The 23,513-nt window shown below is 30.7% G+C and overlaps 1 protein-coding gene across 1 annotated transcript in view; it reads right to left on the bottom strand.

Moving 5' to 3' along the window:
- Positions 1–23,513, bottom strand: part of LOC125076053 (adenylate cyclase type 6) — a 186,571-nt gene that overhangs the window by 93,023 nt on the left and 70,035 nt on the right. The window contains exon 3 of the mRNA XM_047687992.1: positions 9,836–10,033. Within this exon, the coding sequence (XP_047543948.1) occupies positions 9,836–10,033 (198 nt within the window). The remainder of the gene's footprint in view (positions 1–9,835; positions 10,034–23,513) is intronic.

Here is a 23,513-nt window from a genome sequence, read left to right as displayed (position 1 = left end):
TCGAAGTTTTTGATGCTCCGATATATATATATATATATATCGGAGCGTGGTTACTTTAGTTGTTGATTTGGATAATTAATGAATCGAGTAGTTGGCAATAATGTTTGATGGCTGATTTACTTATAAGAGCGGGTCACCCCGAATGGAGTTGTAAGTGTCATGGCAACGCGAGTCGTTATGTTTTGACAAGCCTTTCGAATGCGATGGTTGCTTGCAACCCCATTTGCTCTTAATCGAGATGAATAATTGAATATCTTCATTGCACGCCAACATAGTCTTACAAATGTCGGATCAATCCCCGAACCTAACTGTTCGACATATATATATATATATATATCCTGCTTCTCCGACATATATATATATATATATATATATATATATATATATTTATACAATACAAGTTTCATATGGATCATACTATTCTAATTTATATAAATAAGAATTATTCTTATAGATATTGAGATAGATATTGAGTTTAAAAATATCATTAATATAAATAAAGTTCCATTTCTAAAAAAATTGTATATATATATTATTTACATTGTAGAAGCTCGGACAATAAAACGACGTACGACGAACATTTCGATAATGCAATCATTTCCCTAGACGAAGACGTTTTCTGGGCCACATTTGTTTTAGAACAATGAAAGGATGTTCCGAATTGCTTTCCTGATGTGTATTGGTTTTGGGACTGTAAATAGTTAATGATCCTTTATTCTTTTTATACAATTTTATAATTTATAATTTATGATTTGAAGGTATTTTTGTAATAATAATAGAAAATAGACAGAACCCCGTTTTCTACTTGTCCATTACGCACCTGACCTTTTTCACGAAAGTACGAGGGTGGAGGGAAGTGGAGCAGAAATTATGTAATTCGATCACTGTCACAAAAGAGCTGTTCGATTTCAATTTACAGCAAAGAACTGAAAATGTATAGCATTCACTGCATAACGAGATATAAAACTACGTAAATATGTACGTTTCTTATGTAAATATATAAAAGGACACTATCAACAGTGTAAATACCTTAAGTAGCAGTAAATATACTACTGGTGGACTAAGGCCTCCTCTTCTGTTGATGGATACGCATATGGCATAGGTAATAACATCCTCGTATTCACCGTCGAGCACGAGATGAATCATAATTGCTAAAAGATCATATTAAAATTTAGTGTCTGGCAAAAGTTTTAACCCACAATCATCGAGAGATTCGTGTGTTCTAACCACTGGATCATTACGGCTCTATAAATATCTAAATGACTTATAAAAAAGCTCATAGTACCCAAATAAATATTATATTTTAAAGGGTTATTTCTTGAAATGGACAATCACATGAGATGTAATCAAGTGGTAATAATTGTACAAACGGCAAGTTGTATCAAATTCTCTCTACATTTGATTTCGTAAGCTTCGATTGATTATCTCCTATCATAATATGAATTAATCTGTTTTCAACTGAATGTACTTTTCTTATACAATTAAACATTCTATCACTACTAAGATAACAAATTACAATTATCAAGAGTAAACGAACGCACTAAATGTATCTTTTATAGTTTTCTCGAAAAAAAAAAACATAAAGATGTTTCAAATATAAATTTTTTCGTGATGAAAAGTTCGTTCGAACAAAAAAAGAACCTTCCTTGGAAGTGAAAAGAAATAATACTATTAAAAACTATGAAAGGTTTAATTACGTGGTAAGAAGTTAGTTGAATGGTAAAAGACTTTTATTCTGAATTAAACAATGTAGAGTCACTACAACACCACTCCACAATAACGACGTAATTAACATATAGTCTTACCACTTAATTTGCCCTCCGAAGATCAGACGATACAATCAAAAAGAAGCAAGGAGTCGTTGTTTCAAATAACAGAAACCCTTAGAGGTTTCCGCAAAGGATTATCAGACCCTAATTACTCAACGTGGCCAGGCGTAACGTTTGCTAAGTACTTTGTATATCTGACTTAACGCTTTGCGAATAGTTTGCAAGTGTTTAATCAATTAGTGGGAAGTTATTGACGTTCGTATTCACTGATATCTCTATTTTACTTTACTGATATATATATCTGTACGTAACTAACACCCTAAATTTGTTGATAAAATTAATTTATGATTATTGTTGAGATCATGCTAGCAACTAGTGAAGACAGTTTAACAGTTTCAATCGATTTGAAGTTAAATACGCAACTGTACGGTTACAGAGCGATAACTAAACGTTTAAACCATTGTTTATGTTGCTAGATTTATTCGTTTCAGTATTCGTTTCAAGAATAAGATTCCACGGCTATTTTTATTTAACTTAAAAAAACATTGATAAGAAAGGCATATTACTCAATACAAAGTTATATTAAACATAAAAAAGCATAGACTGAGTATTTATTGAATTTTGAACAGGATATATAAAAAAAAAAATGTTGTCAACTGGATTCTCTGGAATTTGTGGAAAAGAATAACTACTGAGTTTCTTGTCGGATCTTGTCGGTGAAATTTACTTTCCAAACAGGTGGCAGCTTTAAATTTAATTCAATACTATAACATAACGATTCAAAAGTGCTTTTATGAGCCTACTTGAATAAAGATTATTTTGATTATATCCAGATATTAGTAATGCTTTACTCTCATTCTTTCTTTATTTATTTATAAAAACAACTCGGCATTGAAGAGGTTTTAAATACTCATTAATTTGTATTAACAAGATTAACCCACACGACGTCATTTGTTGATACAACGTAGTAATTAAAGGATCCTCTATCGTCTAGTACTAAACTAAAATTCTCTTTTAGATATCTCCCAAAAGATATAAAATATAGTTTGTGCATATTTTGAGGAAAAGGTAAGTAATACGTATAACGTATAACTTTTAAATGACAATTAAATTTAATTAAGAAAAACAGTAATTTATATTATTATATTTGTAATTAAGGTTTATTGTTAAACATATTTATCAATTAATCAATCCTAATAAACTATATCAGTAAGATATATTTTTATATATCATTAAGTAACATTACACGTGTCTATTTTTAAACGAAGTTCTTTTAAGCGGTTTACAGTAAAGTGAAATGGCAAAAATCATCATTCCTTTTCAAGGTAAACTCTCTCTCTCTCTCTCTCTCTATTATTATATAGGGTCTTATATACTATTATTTTTTAACGTTGCTATTTTATTTATTCATGGTGTATGATATAAATAAAAAATAGCGAAAGCAATGTCGTTCATACCAGGCGTCCAACAACACTTCCCCTTTTTTCATTATGCTTTAATTATCATCACAATTATATAAAAATCAAGTTTTATTAGTTAAAGATTAATCAACGTTTACCACGAGTGATCTAAAACTGAAAACCGTTTCTACAAAAGCAACCGTTTACATCTCTCATTCAATTTAAAAACTTTCGCCAGATCTTCCAACTGCTTCCTCGACTGTTCACTGATTCTGATAAAGATCACAGGCGGTAATGCATTAATGATGATTCATTTTAACTTTCAATTAGAATACAAAATACGTTTCACATTTAGAGATTCTGTCTCGCTATTAAATAAACATAACGGTATTTTTGAATACGGAAAATGTCTGTTAATTTTAGCCGAAGTCTTCCATTATAAACATTATAGCTATTAACGCACCCTTCGCCCTTGACCCTAATGTTTCCTCACCGAGCATTGCTTATCACAGCTCGAAAGGTATTATATTTTGATCCGCTATGTTTCATTAACTGCATTATATAATGTGTGCTTAGATTACTATCTTTGAATACTTGAATTATCGTGTAAAGTTCATCAACCTTCCCGCGTAATCCTCATCTAATTCTACTAATTAATCTATCAGCACTGATCTGATCAGTGTGGAAGGTTTTGTTACTTCAATAAAATTATAAAGTAGTCTCTGCCAATTTATATTTATTATGGATATGTTTGCTATATCGATGGGTTGAGTAGTTAAGACTTTGAAGAGTCACAAACAAACACATATACTAACTCGAGTTCACATTTTTAGTATATACGAGTTTATGCCTCAAAAGAATAATTAACGTTACATAAAGATAATTAACTTTTAAAAAGTAAACCAACGTTGGTCCAATGTTGTTGTAATATTTACCATATTATGTTTTTTAGATTTTAACACGTTGATTTCCAGAGATGCATTGCACTTAGATTATAATTTATTTAACAAAATAGAGATATCGCACTATAAAAGTACCAAAAAAGATTTTATTATCTGTGAGTGCGTGACAGCTACGCTTGATACCCGCCAAACGTCACAACACTTTACTAGTGTGCGTCTGCTTATCATCCAACTCATGGCTACTATTAGCCTTTGAAAGTATCTAAACATATAAAAACTCAAAGATATTGCATTAAAAAAGAAGCTTTACATTGAGCTCATAAGTAATAAAAATTGAAATTCAGTTATTTTAATCGAAACGAAAGGGAATAAGTATGACATCTAAAATTAGTATGATCACAGAATACCACATTCCACGTGGTAAGTTAAATGCTAAGTGACTTATGACCTTTGTGGCTTACTTTGTACATTGATATTGTAATGATAATGTATTATATGATGATTAGATTAATTAAAAGGTACCGGTTCAATAAAAAACCGAAACATGAAGTGTCATAAATGAAAAATGTCCGAAATTTGAAAGCGTGTGCTATATTTTTATTATCAATAATATTACATACAAAGGGACAACACATTTCATCAAAGAATTGCCGTTGAAATGAGAAATGTAATTTTATCCTCGTAATCGCATCCGCCTGTATGTGACCCACAGTTTCAATGTTCAATTAAAGTTTGCGCTCTTTGTGTAGAGCTACGGTTCCGTGAAATGTTTTGTCCGAATTACACGAAACTATCGCAGTGTTACGTGTTTTAACTGAAATAGAATAATTTATCATTAACACTCATTTAACACCTAACATGTAACATGTACAATGCACGATGCAAATGAACAATAAATAAAATAATATTAATTTTTGACTGTTGTAAATCGTTTATTTGTTTGTAAGTTGATTTGTTAAAAACAATTCGTTTCTCATCTCATGCATATCTTTGAATAATTATAGATAATTTCCGAATTATTATCTACTATTCTGAGAACTATCAGAATAATGTTTCTGGAACTTCTGAAGTCACATAGATCTCAATAAATCTATACTATCTATACTAATCTATACTTACTAATATAATAAATGTGAAAGTAACTCTGTCTGTCTGTCTGTCTGTCTGTCGCTCTTTCACTGCCAAATCAATGAAACGAATTTGATGAAATTTGGTATGAAGCAAACTTGGACTTCAAGGAAAGATATAGGCTACTTTTTTGCCTAATACGTGACAACCAATCCCTAAAACGCGAGCAAAGCTGCGGGCAACAACTAGTACTCGATAAGTGAAGAAAATTTGTGCATTTTTGCCTAGAAATTTGAACATCACTGTAACGCGATAGTGTACTAAGCAATATAACTACCTCTATAAAACTATAAATAAGACTATTATATTTAATGTAGCTATCACATGAAAAATTATATATAGTATGTAGTAAATCGTAGAAATAGTTTCGCGGCAACGTTGTTAATGTTATGTAAATAAAAACTTCCCACAATTATCAACTAACACTCCGGTGCTCCTAAAATAACAATGACTTTATGAGTTAAATTGGACACTGCACTGCATATATACAGGAGCACCCACCTTCACACATATGTGTGCGCCTTTATACGTGTTCGATAATACGATCTGTGTGTCGATGTTTTTGTAATAACCGGATATTATATAGAAATATAATAAGGAAGAGCGAGATTCCCAGTTATCAACATATATAAGAGGGTCCAATGCCTATAAAATGTATCATGAATTCAGTTACCAAGAATAAAATATTTACACTTGTATTATAAAGCCCTCTCATCCCAACAAGTGGCTGTTGCAAGAATCGACCAAGATAACTTGTTTGTTTAACGTCGGTCAAACCCGATATTCTTGCAGTATTACTCACTCAAAACAAACCAAACAAGAGATGAACCGTAATACATATCGAACACAAGCAATGGTTATTTTATATCAACTAAGTTACTAGTTTTCCCGATTCTTGATTTGTATCTAATTTAGAATGCTAGCAGGAAAGTTCATTTCAATTCCAAACAGGTAATGAGATGCGACACGTCTCCGCGACCCAACTTCACGATCGGTGATGCATTTTAAACGTAATCTAAAATTTGCCCTAACTAGTATATGTTATTTTATTGCATTTTTTATATTTTAAAAAGGACGTGTATTGATTTTCAAAAATCAAGACAATTTTTGTCATCTGGGATTAACAAATTCTAGCATTGGTACTATCATCGTCGGTTAATTTTACAACATAAGTATAATATTCTATAGAATATATCACCAATGTATCTTTTGAAATGATAAGCTATAATATGTATATAATATTACCTCTCTATCTCAATAAGGTAACTGTAAACTGAAATAATAGAACAAAATAGTTAATTTATAACAAACCCGTAGTGACCATTTATTTACAAAATAAATTTAGTCACTGGTTAATACTTAAGATATCAAGTAAGTTAGTTGTTTATTCAAAACAACAACAAATATATAATATTTAGCAAACTTAGATAAACAATCCGGACAAGTTAACGTTACTTAACTTGCTCTAGTCTGAATAGTAACGTCCTGTTTGAAGACCACTGGCCTAGGGCCTCGCAAACAATGATACGCTTCAAATTATTACGTGGTCACGCTTGGTTGCTAAGCACAATAAATATGTCAAGAAATCGTTTGATTTTTGCATTTCTTCCTATTGTAAAACACTTTTGTATAACCAATATTTTCATACTACTTCGAATTGATAAACAAAAGCTGTTATTTTTATCAAAGAATAAGAAAATACGAAATGTTTTGATAGATGTTTTTTTTTTATTTCATTGTGTTCCGTCAGGGTATTTCAATGTATATTTTGCGTGACCCATAAAAATAATCTCATTTACTTCAAACGACGATGAAGGAGACTGACTTTTGATTCAATTAAATTTGTTTAGACTCCAGTGTAGATACGAATCTAAACCCTTTGCACCGTCTGCTACTGACGTTAATTAGTGGTGCGTTAACCAATATAACCATCTTGTTGCCTCCTCGTCGGTGTCGTTGGCTTTAAGGTGCAGTCATTTATTAAGTTAAGCTCTCGTAATTATCAAAACATTCCTTATTCCTTTTTTATTATATAAGAATATTCTCTACATTACGGTTTTAACGCCACTTTATTGGACTATAAATATTCATAATGATTATATTGTAATTTTAAAATATTGTATTTGATTTTACTCGATATAACCTTTGTAGAAACTATATTAAACAAAAAAGGTATGTATCAAAAATACTGCATTTTAGTATTCAAATTTTATTGCAACTAATACAAGTGAATGTAATATTTTTTTTTGTTTTTTTTTTGTGACTGATATTAAAATCTTTTTACTAAATAAAATTCTATATGCTAAACGGTTCCACTAGTATTTGTTATAATTTAAAAGGACATCCACAACCAATCCGTTAACACAAGAATTAGGTTTTCTTAGCTTTTGGAGACTGTTAAGCATAATCTCATTAATGAGTCGGACGAAGAGGAAAATTACTTCATAATTAATTTAGCTAAAAACGGTTTTTTTATTCTTTATGATTTATCTGTTAATAGGTCATTAAAAAATACAAAGAGAACCATTAAATATTAATAATACAATTAAACACATTAATTGCTAGGAATTCGTCGAATAATTGTACGCTTTCAGTTTTAAAGTGACACGTGAATTCCTTGTTCCTTCAATTTCAACAATGTTGATTCTGTTGTGTTTCATGTTTAGACAATGACAAGCTCACCCTCGTCAATCATACCAGTATCTGAATTGGTCACGTGAAACATATCAACGGAGAGGTTCAGCTATGTACGAAGCGTTGTTTCGAGTTTAGTATTCAAGTTGCTGAAAGTTTGTAAGACCAATATGACCTGACATTAATAAGGGGTTCGTATTCTTAATACGTCATTTTCCTTGCCTTTAATGCTTTTTGTGGATAATAAAATAATATTTATAAAGTTTCATACCAAAAGATAATGTCTTAATACAAAACTTTCAAAATTTATTTTGGTACACTTTAGTGTATTGAACGATTTTTTTTTTAGATTTCTTTATGTTAACAATCTATGGATATTTTTTATCATATTCATAAGCTATCTTGCACTCATCTTAAAGTAATATTTTATAGCTGCCTTATAATTTTACAACACAAGCGAGATGTATATTTAATTTTAATAGTAGGTAATAACCAACCAAATTAATCAACAGTTGTTGTGGAATCTGATATTGTAAGTAATGTATTTAATAATAGTATTGATAGTTATAAACTTAATTGCAGCTGTCATTTGCTATAATATTAATCTACTTTATCTGTTTTCACGATATGACTGCTGAAAAATATTAGAGTGCATTTGTTTTTTTTCCTAAAAAAAGAATAGTACAAATATACAATAGCCACAAATTATTTAAGGATTTACCAATATTCCTCTTTACCCCTCTTTTTAAGCAGATCAATTGATCACGTGCTAGGAGTGGGGACGACAATAGTCCAAGGTCTCAGGATCGATCCTGCGACTTTTTACATCACTAGGCGGCCCGTAAGCCATTGCGCTATTGACGCTTTGAACATTGCGTCGTTTTTTCGTGAATGTGTAACATACATAAGCCTAAGCATCTATTTTGTTAATAAGATATACGATAATATACAATTCCATTATCTAAATATAACGTCACATTGCGCACACACCGTACGTTTCGATGATCGTGAGAATATTATGAGCGTATCGTATGTTAAAATATTCAGGCGCACGTAACTACGTTTCATCAATTCTTCAAAATATCACGTTTATTCTTCCCCAAACTCTGGAATGGGCTGAAGTATAAGAAAATATTATCTCATGTGATTGCATGCGAGCTCACATGAAGGCTTGTATAATAACAAAATATAAACTTTGAATAACAAAGAAAAAGATTATCATGTAAATTTCAATCGTTTTCGAAATTTTGTTAGGCTAATATTATAAGGAGAAAAGTTTAGTATTTTTTTTATGCAATACGACTCCACTCCACCTGGTGGTAAGTAGTAATGGAGTTCAAACGCGAAGACGGCCAATACATCAGCGAGAATGAACTGCAATAGTCGTTCTCGCCATGCCGGCCCGCAGGTTATAAGAGGAGGGGAACATGTGTGCTAGTAGAGAGTTCAATTTTTTGGCGGCGCGACAAAGGAAAGAGCTACCAAATATCTTAGTGCGCGATGGTATCGATGTCATGACACATTGTTGGTGTCATGTCTATGTCATGGGCAGTGTTAAGCACTTCCCATCAAATGGCAGTAAATTTTCTTTGTTTATTCAAAGCTACAAAATAAATAACTAGAGTTTTATAATAATTCCATTATAATCTTATAACATAGAATGGAAAAAAAATATCGATAATATTTGTGTAATTTCATTGGCAAACGGGAAAAGGGGCCATCTGATGGTAAGTGGTCATCACTACCATCTACATTAACACCGAAATTTGAACCGTTCCTTACATTGCCAATGCACCACGAACCTTGGGAACTAGAATGTAATGTGTCCCTTGTAAAACGGAACGTAACAGTAATAATTAATTATTGCTGCATGGCGCTAGAATTTATAATGAGTAGGTGGTACCTACCCATACAGCCACAAAGCTCTGCCACCAAGTAAAGATTGATACCACAAGATTTGAATTTATATCTGTCTATTAATATAAATTTATATAATACTTACTGAAGTAGGACTTTTCTTAGTCCGATTGGAGGAAAAATGTTCGATAACCTCCCAGTTAGATTTCTTTGGTGCGGGGGTGTCAGCTGGAGAGGAGGAGGTGCGGTGCGGCGCAGATGGTGTGCTACGCCCTGAATCGTCTGCGCGTAGCGGCGTAGCAGCCGATCGAAGAGATGCACAACGTCGCCCGCGCAGCGCTTCCTGTAAAAATATTAAAATTAATTATCTTATATTATGTAATTTACGTACCTTAAATACATATATATTTAAAATGAGCGTATGTATTAAAATTATAATAATGTCCTGAATATCTTTGTCACCTTAATTATTAATTATTTATCACTTGTTTATGTGTTCAATAATTTAATTTAAATATATTAAACAATTCGCCTTAGGAACGTAACCATGTGAAATAATATTAATCTAGTCTTCCTACTACACGGTACATCATTTGACGAAAACTTCACATTCGCTTAGCTTAGGGCTCGACATTGATTGTGTGGTCTCAGAGTTTCACTGCGGTGAGCAAGATTTTCAAGTTCGAGGAGGATGCGTGAATATAAATGCTCAAATGCTTAAGAGTTTCATGTTCATTAATGAAATATTGAGTCGGAGTTGATTATTAAAATTTTTCTAACCGTACATTTTTTTATTTTAAAAGAGCTCTTCGGAAATAAATTCCTATAAGTTTTCGATAAACTGTTAACTGGGGTACATGGTATCCGGATTAATTATAAAAAAAATACCAATTTAATAATTTGTACTAAAGTTTATAAGGTATTAAAAAAACCATTAAAAAAGGCATAAAGTGGAAGTCGGTTTTACAACTGGACACTGATTTCTTGTCGGTTCTTCGTCTTCGGTAGAACATATATTTTAAACCGATAGTAAATTTACATTTCACTTATATCACGTATCTTAATTTTCAGCTCGAACAACATTTATAACATGTTGTAATTTTGAACTGTAGTTTAACCATCCGCATTGAGAGAAAAAAGAATGGCATTTACGCGTATGTAGTTGTTTAAGAACCGATGTTTAGCAAATTCAAAACGAGTGATGGATCACACTCATCCATCAACGTCACTTAAATCAACGCATTCCCACTGCTGACGTTCAGTTCCAATATCAATATTAGATTTTCGCTTTATATCTATTATGAGGTACGAAGTTTTGTCCCTTTGGTATTTATGTATGTATTAACTGTTGTTCGCTTGTAGAAGTTTTTAATTGTTTGAGACATGTTTGATGGTTTAACTTTTACCAAAGTCTATATATTGAGCGCTATAAAAAAACATGAATAGTCTATATCAATCGCTTGAGTGAGTGCGCTTCGATATTTCCGCAAGTACAAATAAAATTCAAAATTTTAATAATGCTATAATTGTTTACGTTTTCGTTTAACAGTTTTTCGAATAGATTAATTAAAATTTAATAACCTTATATAACAGTATATTTTTCGATCTTTATGATTCAAAGAATTATGAAGTCTTATGAACATTGTGAAACACCTGCGATTATAGATTTATGAAAAACTTTTGAATTTATTATATGCTTGAAAAAATAAACGACCTTCGTTAGTCAGTAGAAGTGAGAAAGTGTGAAAATGTAAGTGAAAGTGGGAACCACAATATTTATTTTAATAACCAATATAATTTAACTCCAAAGTATATTCAAAAATTCAGGATCCAAACAAAAAATACCAGGAACTGTGTCTTCGAAATATTAAATCAAAATTCAGAGCCAATTAAAACATTGAGAGACAATTATGTCGAACATAATTATTATCCAATCAAGCATAATTTGCAAACTACATCGTATCACACAACTAAAACGCTCAAAACAACTTGTTAATATAAATTTTGTATTCAATAAATATTTTATCAATACTGGCTTTAATAATAACCCTCTAACCGTCACAATTATATTATGTGTTATGAGCCGTCACGTTTAAATCTGTCAATATCTATATATACAATTATGGTGTGGGTTCACGCGTTCAATAATATTATAAATTAAAATATTTATGACGTAGTGACAATACATTATAGTATAAAAACTCACTTTTGTAGCCAGTTATGTAAACATGAAACCAAGGGATTGATTGATTTGAATCTTGATCAGTCACCACAGTTATGAAGAATATTCATTTTACTTTAATTATCCGGTCCAATTTAATTATTCACATGTATGACTGAATTTACACTTACATAGTGAATTAATAAACATAATGGTACGTAAAATTTAATCCCCTTGCTCCAACGTTCCTTTGTTTCGAAAATCAACTTTTAAATAACAAAGAACAGCACATTAATACTGTTTATCAGTATTCTACTTATTTTTATGCTTTCGTATTCTCACAGAGTAGTGTTGGCGATCTTTAAAAATTTAACATAATCTCATAAAACCGGACACGTTAATGAGTTATTTTTAAAACACGATAAAATAAAAATTACCCTCTGCATTTTCAGATTGTGTTGTAGATGTACCATAGAATCAGTGGGTGTTAATAGTAAAACAAATATCTATGAATATTCAATTACGTTTCGTTTTACGTAAATAAACGGAAATTTGAAACCATAGTGGTATTGTGAATATCGATTTGACTATTTACATGTATTTTTGGACGTATGTCCCATTGTTATAAACAAGCTGTACGTAAACAACAAAGGTATGTGTCAATTAGTGATTCGTTAATATTTAGTATCTCAGTTTTTTATTTCATTAACATCATCATCAGCCGATCATAATCCACAGCTGATTGCTTCTTTAGGTCCACTTGACTGGCTCCACTAGGACGTCTGCTCCTACGGGCATCGCTCCTTCGACATACGTGACCGTTCCACTGCAACTTCAGTATGCTAATCAAGCAAGCTACATCAGTAACTTCGGTTCTTCTTCAGATAAACATTTCTGATTTTAAGCTTTAAAGAAACCAGGTAAAGCCGGCTTCGTGGATCGCTGCGTCACTATGAATTTATGTACTAGTCCCGCAGTAAGTTTCCACGTTTTGGCACCGTATGACATGCCGGTTAAGTCGTATTGACTGAAACACTGAAACATATTCCTATTCAAATCCTGCTGCACCGGTGACATAAAGCAATTCTGTTATAATCCCATCTATGCCCAGAACTTTGTTGTTCTTAAGCTGTACCAGAGTCGATAACTGTTTGAACTCCCATTATTTTTGCATTAATAAAGGTAGATTCACATATTCATTTATTTTTTTATAGAAATAAATAAAAGCTGAAGGCAATATAATAATTGGTATTGGTATAGCCAATTTAAAAATATTTACCTATATGCATATAAAAAAGGTTGCACGTGTCACTGTTAAAATCGTAAACAGCTTGATAAATGTTTTTACTAACTACGGGTTTATATTTTTCCTTCAAATAAAATCACCGCTAGCGGAAAAAAATCTTTTATTTTTATTACACAAAACTTTTGAATTTTTAAAAATTTCACCTGAAATATCTTTAAACATTCTCGCAACGTTGGATGTAACCCTACTACCAGATATACGCTTAAGTAAAACTTAAAAAGGATCTTTGCGGTCTTTTAAACTACCGTGTCGTAAGCTGGGATTTCATGATAAATCTTAGACGCAGATAAGTACTGCGTGTTTGATCTAGCCTCTGATTTCTTCAAAAGGAAAATGGTGTTTCATAAATGCGCTCGGTTTCAACTTAACGAAAATGTCATTACACCAATTTAATAAATAAATTGTGTTAAATTTAACCAAGAGACTCTCTTTCACGGCAAATCCACAGGACTGGAATTCGATGAAATTTGATGTAAAGCAAGCTTGACCTCCAAGGATATAGGCAACTTTTTTATTCCTAAAATTGTTTATATTGACATTAATTTAAATTGGCAATATTACAAGGCGTTGTCATCACTTAAAAATATTAAGTATATAAATATTTACTAGGTAGTAGGGGTTTGTATAATATGCTATTTAATATTTCTTACAGCGCCATTGTCTACGGGCGGTAGTGACCACTTACCATCAGGTGACCTATTTGCTCGTCTGCCTACCGACATCATAAAAAAATGTCTTGTTCAATATTTTTTACACAGTTCCTTTGCGTGATAAAGAAAAAAAGATTATGTAAGAAATATCCTTCAGGTAAATCAAAAACCCGGCTATATCGACAAACGTAAAGGGAAAACTCTTGAAATAGTTTGTTAAAATTCCTACGTAGACAAGAGTTCGCACTTGTTAGGAACAGCTTTTAAAATAGTGTGGATTAAATAATTTATTTTCTAGTAGAAAGTTTCCGACAATCCACGTAAAGTCTGTGCGTTGTCTATACCGCAAAGACAAAGTTTTCAAAGCAAAACACAAATTCAAAGCAAACGCAGCTTAAGTAACGTGGACCGATGACTTGAAAAAGGTGACGGAATGCGACTGAATACTAAAACCGACGAACAGAGAGCTTGATCATATACTGGTTGTATTTTATGAGGATAAATAAAGTCCAAAAGGTTAAGTCGAGAATTAAAACACGTTGAAAAAAAATAATATATTTATTTTGAATATTTTTAATAGGTAATGCCTGAGCTAATATTAGTGTTCCTAAGAAAATCTTCTTTAGAACTTATTACAAAAATCAATATCGTACGACATAGAATAGAGTAAATTCTTATTCTTGTAAGTTCACTAAGAGTCAAGTTTTAAACATTTGAATGATTAATAAAATCGCGTTAAAATTTCTTATAACACTTTGTTCTATTGCTGTCAACTCTATTGAATATATTAGTTATAAATGATTATATCCCCAAAGTATAAGTTATCACGCTAAAAAATAGAACTCTTAAACTTAAGAAACACACAGCAATACTTTTATAAATGTAGTAGTATACTACATATTATAGTTTCTATTTTTCTCTTAAAACTGCTCGCTAAGCAGATTTTATACCGTTGAGCAATCCATTCCTTGAGAATTATAGAAAAAACCAGAGGAGATCGTTCAGTAGTTCTATATCGTAAACCTCAAATTTATCATCCACCGAAGTCAGTATCAAAATTATAATGTCAGTGAATGAAGAGCGTAAAAGAATTAATTGTGCTGTCATTTCATTGCATTTGAAAATCTCTTAAGCTAACACAAAATATTAACGTAGAAATAAAATTGGTTCCTTGTGTCGTTTTGTGACATGACAGGTGAGTTCCCGGGATGCCAAGAGAGAAGCTCTTGGTTGCACGTTGACATGAAACGTAACGTGAGATTAGAAAAAGTTGATTCACAAACTCTCCCGGATTGTCCAATTTAATAAAATAATTCGCGTAGTTAACGATGTCCTCGTGTTCACTTACTACTCACGAATGTTCGTACACAAATTCACCCTTACAAAACTATAATACTATGTTTAAATATTCAAAGTAACTTTTGTTTAAAGATTTTGTTTATTATTTGTAATACGTAAGTGTGGAAAATGCTATTATAAATGATTAATAGCTTCAGCTAGTGTTAGTTTTATAGCGTCAGTATATCGTGGGATCGGGATTAGATTTTATTGATTCTTTTGGTTGAGGGTTTATTTAAACGTAAATATAATCATTTTAAATATGTTACACAATATTTATCGTTTTCAAAGCTCCGACATCGAGGTGAATTGTTTAAAATATTGGCATAATTTGCTTTAATATTTTTAAGACAAAATTCAGACTTTCGCTGAGGTATTCATTTTATAGGTCGCATCGTGATGGATAAATAGTTTTGAAAATAGAGCTTCAAAATAAAGGCTACAGTCTCCGGGATTTGTCAACACGTGTGGCATCCGATATTACCAGCATTCCAAATTTCTATAAAGAGAAATGCTATCAGTATTTTAGCCACTCTACTTCGATATAATGATGATATGTTTTTTGTTAAAATTATATATTATATTTCAATTTATATTAAGATAATTTTTAATAAAACTCGTTTTTTTTTATATTGTTATAATTAAATTATTATAACCAAATAATGGCATGGTATTCTAATATAATATGATTTTTTTATTCATTCTTTAAATAGATTTTATTCAATTAATACGTATAATATTCTAATACAAATAAAAATTAAGCAGAGATATACATATTTGGTTTAGATATCTACACTTTTATGCATTATATATCATCAGTATCTATATACTTATTTGAACTGAGAGGAAATAAGACGAGAACTTTTGAGTTCCTTGCAAAAACTCACTAATATATTTCCCGAGATTCTCATATTCGCTCAGAACTGACATTACAGATTTGCGGATGGTTTAGAATACTCGGACTTTAATATGTGTCATTTTATTTTCAATTCACGTACTTGTTAGAGGATTTTCAAGTTTTTTGTTATATAATTGTATATTTATTCACATACATTAGTAGATTGGGATTTAATGTGATATGTGTAGAATAATTCATAAAATAAAAATGTAATTATTCTTATTTAAATATATTTCTCTGGTTTTTATTCTTCTTGTTTGCCCAGAGAATAGATATTGCGATTCAACGGGGAAACGCTGCTAGCATTCTTGCCACCATTCAACGGGATCATGATTTATACAGAAACTATTTTTAATTCATATGTATACATATTTAAGGACTTAATGTTAATATTTCTAATGTTAATAAATTATTCTTTCCTCATACATTGACATAACCTCATTGACGGTAGGTCCAGTTTTAGCTAATGATAATTACAATACAGTTTATATGATATTCCTCATCATAAAATTTTGTAGTAACACACGGTGTCAAATTTTATAAAGTCGATAAGATTTATTTAGCACTATTTTACTTGACAGGCATTTGTGCTCGCCCTTCTGATTAAGTACCATCCATTGATCACTCTTTTATTTAAATATTAAAACAAATATATCGCTTTTAGAATTACCAGGAGACCAATTCCTGACCTATTTTATAGTCTGAAATTATTTACGGTTTTCCGAATGTCAAAAATCCAGTCTAAATCAAACGAACAAAATTTTATGAAAAAATAAAATAGATGTCAATTTGTACAATAAAATAGAACGCATGTTAAATAATATACAGTACAATTATTCCTTTATACTGTTAACCGCTTGTCTATTGCAGGTCATCATTTACAATTTTTCATTTTCCCGTAACATATATTGTATACACTAACATATATTATAATATATATGATCACGATCAAAACAGTAACTGTGAAATTGAATACAGTTAGTGATACTTTGTATAAAATAAAAGAAAAGAGTATCCTTGTCAGATCGCAAGTCCACACACACATACAAGAATACGTGCACGAGAATAGAAAATCCAATAACTTCGACTTCCCATCATTATTCGCTTACCCTATCTTCGTTTTCTATACAGAAAAATGTATCCATACATCCAATATTTTCTTGACGTACTGACGCCTGAAGGCGAACTTATGCTCTTAATACTAAAACATCTTATCAAAGAATAGTCTTTTCTTTTATCCGAGGTAATATCTAATCACAAAAGCATAATAATAACATAATTATAATCCGTTCTATTCTATTCACCTACATATAATCCAAGCTCAATACAATGCTACGAGCATATCATGTTACGGCGACACGTGACTGACTGTACTAAGGAACTCATTGTTGTCGCGTTACACAAAGGACACCACTAATATTTGCCGATTGAATAATTTGATCCCAACTTCATATAACTTATATAACCATAATTATATTGTATTATAAATTGCAGTAAAGTATGTATAGTAAGTAAGTATTGCGTGTAGCGACTCTGATGTATATTATTGTAAATTCTGAATACTTCATGTACATTCATAGATATATAATTATACATACTTATATATGAAAGAATGTTTATTGTTTTTTTATATCAATTGATCCTGCGTGACATATTGGGAGACGTATTAAATATAAATTTAAATCTCATGAGAATAAATATACATTAAATAAAAATTAATTATAAAATCAGATGTTATATGCATTAATTTCCAAATGAATTAATATCTACGGTCCAGTACCCACTACCCAGTGGGAGTCGCATTTTGGGCAAAATGTAAATTGAAATGTACATGTAAAAACTCCATCAAAAACCATGATCCACGAAAATATTACCATAAACCAACACACAGCGTGTACATATCTCTAGTTCAATATTTACTTAGGTTAGTCCTTTCGAGAGATGAAAGGAAAAACATTGTTTATTTATGTTGTTTAATATTAAGATGATTTCTATGTAAATGTGAATTTATATAAAATATTAATTACTCGTTAGAAATTTGTTATCTTATTAATTACAAAAGTGGGCATCTTGTTGAAGTTTTTTATGGTTCTAATTTATCTCATAAATAGGTTTCAGAAGCGTTTTGTGCGAATTTAATAATATTCAAAAGTTGCTGTCGCCTGAATATATTCTGAATATATTAATATAAATAAAAATTTATATTTATATTGTATTATAGATGTGTCATTTAGGTGATATAGGTACAGGAAACTTTTAAAATTAATACGTTTTTTTTTTTAAACTTTGCATAAGGAAAATTTTATGCAGTCTTACGTTTTTGTGCAACTATTCACGAAGCGGACGCCATGGAATCTTTTACATCGGATAATTTAACGGTCGAAATTAAAAAATCAAATGATGCAATGGTTCCGGAGTTCCCATTCCGCATATACACAAAATCACAAACTCTCTCTTTATGATATATAGCAACGAACACACTAATCACCATTTATACAATTAATTATAATTTAACTAGACACGGCAAAAAGAAATTATTCTAACCAAACATATTTTTCAAATTGTCTTTTTATTTTGTCAAGAATTTATGAGTTTATGAGGCTTTCGCTTAATCTTCTTATTTCTTATCTTAATATTTTTAGGAATTTGTATGAATATTTTTTTATAAAATTATTTATACCCGCAGTTCTCATTTATCATTATTTGATACAGATCAAAGGTACTACAGAGAGATTCACTCTGCGCGGAGTGCTATACAATATTGCAAAAATAGCAGCAAAGGAAACGGTTTAATCCCCTATGCTTGGACACAAAGCCTTATCTTTTCTTCAAACTTTAAATCGTCTTGTACAACTAAAGTCCAGAGACGAACATCGAGATGGATATTTCTTCGTTTGATACGTGTCCATCTTCACTGGTTTTTATTTTCTTGTGATATTAACGATGCTATTCATTATTATTATATTAAAAAAATACGATAAAAAAATGATTTAATATGTTTTAAATAAAAAAATATATATATTTATTTATTTGTCAATTTACGTTGACGCGCCCTTCTCTTTTCCCCAATCGCTACAGTTCAAGTATGCAATCTAAGCTGCAAGAATGTGAATTCTATTGCTACACTCTGAACATCGTTGTGCACACGCACACTAAGTTAAATGACAGATGAGATTCACAGTCAACTGGAAGTACGCTCTACTACATATTCCCGATTTGATATAACGATGTTATTATCAGTGTGCAATATTCTGTATTATTATTCCTATATATATTTTTTAACAAAATTATTTTTATTTATAATTTAAACATCATAAAGAATAAATTTGGTATGACAATGGTACTAACATTTTAGCACGTTGTACACGTGACACAAAAATATTAATACCGATACTAATTTCCATTGTGATTGTGATTCCATGGGCTTTATCCTTTATAATTAATAAATATGTTAGTATAGTATAGCTAAGAAAAAAGGAAAACAAAATTATCGCTTATAACAAATATATATAGAAAATATTCATCATATATTTTATCAAGTGGCAATACTTTTTGGTTATATCCCGTTAAATCAGCTATGTTCCAGTTCGGAAAGGTGAGTGAACAAATGTAACTATAGGCACAATTGAGGTAACATCTTATTTCCAAAGATTGGGGGCGCATTGGCGTTGGAAGGGATAGATAATATTACTAACTATAAGTGGTAGTGATCCTTACCATCAGTTGGCCCACTTGCTCGTCCGTATTTTCTGTAATACCTGTAACCTGTAACCTGTAAATTAGACCACACATTCTCCGCTAAAAAGTGATCTATAAATTACTAGTATTTTAAATTGGCCATAGTCTTCATGAAATTTAAAAAACTGTACAAATATAATCTGTATACGCTGTTGATTACAAATAAATAAAAATAAAATATTACATTTTTTTATATTTTTATCATCAATAAAGCCGAGACGGTTCTGTAGTTACAACACGCGAATTGTAAACGGGGATCGTGGTTTTCGTGTGATTTATTTATTTTTTTAACAGGCTTTTTGCGCGATGGTGATAAAAAAACATTGAAAAGATACCGGAATTGTAATTTTATCCAATGTTATCTTGCTGTATTTATGTTCACCTGCAGCGTGGGCGAACAAGCTACTGTTTCTGCCACCAAAGATAACAAGCAGTCTGTTTGTGATCATCACGAAAGTAGTCTGTTGCGTTTTTATATTCTGATAATTAAGTTATTGTATATTTTACATTACAATAAAGTTTTAAAATATAAGATATAGATATTCCAAAGTGAGTAAAATTATTTTTGTATTTTGTATTTAGGAAGTAATAAAGAAAACAAACGATCTATTTTTTTCAGAATATGTCTTCGAATATTTTACCTCAATTTGTCATTTCAAGTTAAGTACTGTATATTTATTACGAAAAATTAAATAACGAGAAATGCGAAATATCTCATTAAGAAAAAGTGAGCGATTCATTCTTCTTTGATTGACATAACTTTATCGTTATTCGTTCCTTTTCGGACTGTGACTTAATGGTATAAATAAGATGCTTAATTATTATTTACATTGTTTTGTGAAACTCTCATTGTATATTAAAAATAATAAATTAGTTAATTTGAAAAAAAGTTGAGAGGGATATTCTGAAATGGAAGGAAATGTCTATTTAATACTATTTTTTCATACTGCCAATAACTAGCATCAGCATTAGCATTAGCATTAGCAGCCTGTAAATATCCCACTACTGGGCTAAAGGCCTCCTCTCCCTTTGAGGAGAAGGTTTGGAGCATATTTCACCACGCTACTCCAATGCGGGTTGGCGGAATACACATGTGGCAGAATTTCGTTGAAATTAGACACATGCAGGTTTCCTCACGATGTTTTCCTTTTATCATCTATCTTGTATCGAATAATATGCCTTCTTTGCCAATGTATTTTTTCAAATGATTTGAATTTATGAAACGGCAAGGTTGAAAATGTCTGTATAAGTATCATTATACTTCAACATAGATAGAAATAATGTTAAATATAATTTCTATATAACATCAAGTAACGTCCTATAAATGTCCCACAACTGGGCTAAGGCCTCCTCTCCCTTTTGAGGCGAAAAGGAGCCTACTCAACCACGCTACTATAATGCGGGTTCGTGGAGACACATGTGGTAGACTCTCATTGAAATTAGAAAACTGCAGGTTTCGTCACGTTGTTTTTCTTAAACATCGAGCACGAGATGAATTATAAACACAAATTAAGCACATGAACCATATATAATATACTACAGAACAATTAAATTGGTAATTTAAGGTGGCCGGTTACCGACGATAGACTAACATTAGCCAACGTAATATCAAACTTGGCTCACAGCCATATTTTTGTTTCGTTATACTTTTAGAAATGAAGTCCTGCAGTTTCAAATCTTAATTGAAACGATATTTATAATAACTGTAGATTTTTGTTTGTTCTTGTTTCCTGATAGACGCCTGAAACGATATTTAAAATAAATGTACATTTTTGTTTGTTCTTGTTTCCTGATAGATGCCCCGGTTATATTCATTTCTTTCCTAGTATTAATAATCAGATTTATTCTAGATGATTCAGAGATCCGTTGCTACTGAAATACTTATATTATAATAACAATAAATGAATTTATTTCAAACATAATGTTAGTAACAATATTTCTTACTATGTAAGCAATTTATAAATTTTAGATATTTGCTTAATTAAATTTTCTTTTGGAAACTGGGACACAGAGTACAGATACATGTATGTATACCCAGTGCCTTAATATAGAGCACTCATTTCTCACTACTAAAAATATTTTTTTGAATCGAATCACCTCGAATTTGGTAGTTAACATTATTACCAGAATAAAGACTCATCATTCGCTAAACGCTTATTAAAACGGGTTATTTGAGATCAGGGCAGTGTGTATCTTACACGAAAGTGTATGTGTATGTATATGAAACGAACCGCAACCCTTATTGTGAACGCTATTGCTGGCGAAATGGTTTTGATTGAATGCTAAAAAAAATCTTATCTTTATACTAACAATCGGATCCACCCAGTTAATTGGTAAAGAATTCTATCTACAATTATAAAATAAATTCAACTGTGAAGTTATTCGTACAAAATCTATATCAAAACTAAATATAGTGATCATTAAAAATAAGCTATAATAATTCCTTAAAGATTATTCTAAGCGAATATATAAATAACATATTAATTTTAAGAAGATAAGATTTACTGAAATTTTCGGAAAACTATCTCTCACGAATTCACGGAAAGGAAGTTGCAGGCATTTATTTAGACTATATCGTTTACACAATAGCACGTGATTGCGCCGTAAATTTGTTTAATGTATGACTGAGCAGGCACTGTGTGACTTCAGTTGCTTAATCAAACTGATCGTCAGTACATTCAGTGAACCGAAATAGCTGCCTTAATTTTATTTACGGCATTAATTATACAGCGAATGTGAACTGTTAATACCTTAACTAATAAATTGATTTATCGATTTTAATTTCACTAAAGTTTTTATTTTTATTAATTGGTAACTAAGTATACAGCTAAGGCCATTGTAACATTAAAAAGTCTACATACTGCTAGAGAATTTTGTTAATAACGTATTCGTATACGTAATAACGTTTGGTTTTAAAAATAATTTATTAATGTTATATATCTATATCATTGTATTAATAGCGATATATCATTTTTTTTTAAATTATAATATTTTTTAAATTACTCGCGGTGTTATTTTACGAACAAACAGTATATGAGTCAATTCAAAACTTTAGTAGAATTCTCATTTGTCAACACATACAAGAACTTTGAACTCCGCAACACACGCGGTTGGAAAGTTGGACAACCAACTAACATTGATATTTCTCGATAAAATAATATTGTGTTGGTTATATTTGCAATGTTAATATTTTACTTCGAAGTAACATTTAGACAATAAAATTGTTTCTTAGCTTAAAAGCAATTCATCCAGTTTAAAAACTTGAGTGACTGTCTTGGGGGTGAGATTCTAAAACATACGGAGTTAGGGGCATTAAAGTATATGCATCTCTCTTTTACACCGTCTCCCTCGTGTATGCGTAGCGTGTACATTTGTATACCACATATTATAATATAATTCGTTTCTTCTCCGTGTGAATTTTCGTTACACACTACACAGCAATTTTCCGCGATTTTATTTTCTTAATGATCAATTTAAATGTAATAAAAAATATTGCCTCCGAAACACGAAACACGCTTATTGACGCATTAGATTATATTTTTCATTAAGTTAAACTTGAGAAATCTACCTTCAATGGATTAGATTTATATATTGATAGATACTAACACTTTTATTTCACATAAACAATATTTTAAAAAGATAGTAACGCCTCTGAGCGTTACAAATTAATGGGCCTTAATACTACATTTTTTAGTACTATTTTCGTAAAGTTGAATTTAAATTACATGTAAC

This window comes from Vanessa atalanta, chromosome Z (genome assembly GCF_905147765.1).
Source record: "Vanessa atalanta chromosome Z, ilVanAtal1.2, whole genome shotgun sequence".
NCBI lineage: Eukaryota > Metazoa > Arthropoda > Insecta > Lepidoptera > Nymphalidae > Vanessa > Vanessa atalanta.
The sequence above is the reverse complement of the archived record's forward strand: the minus strand, read 5'-3'. Positions and strand labels throughout refer to the sequence as shown.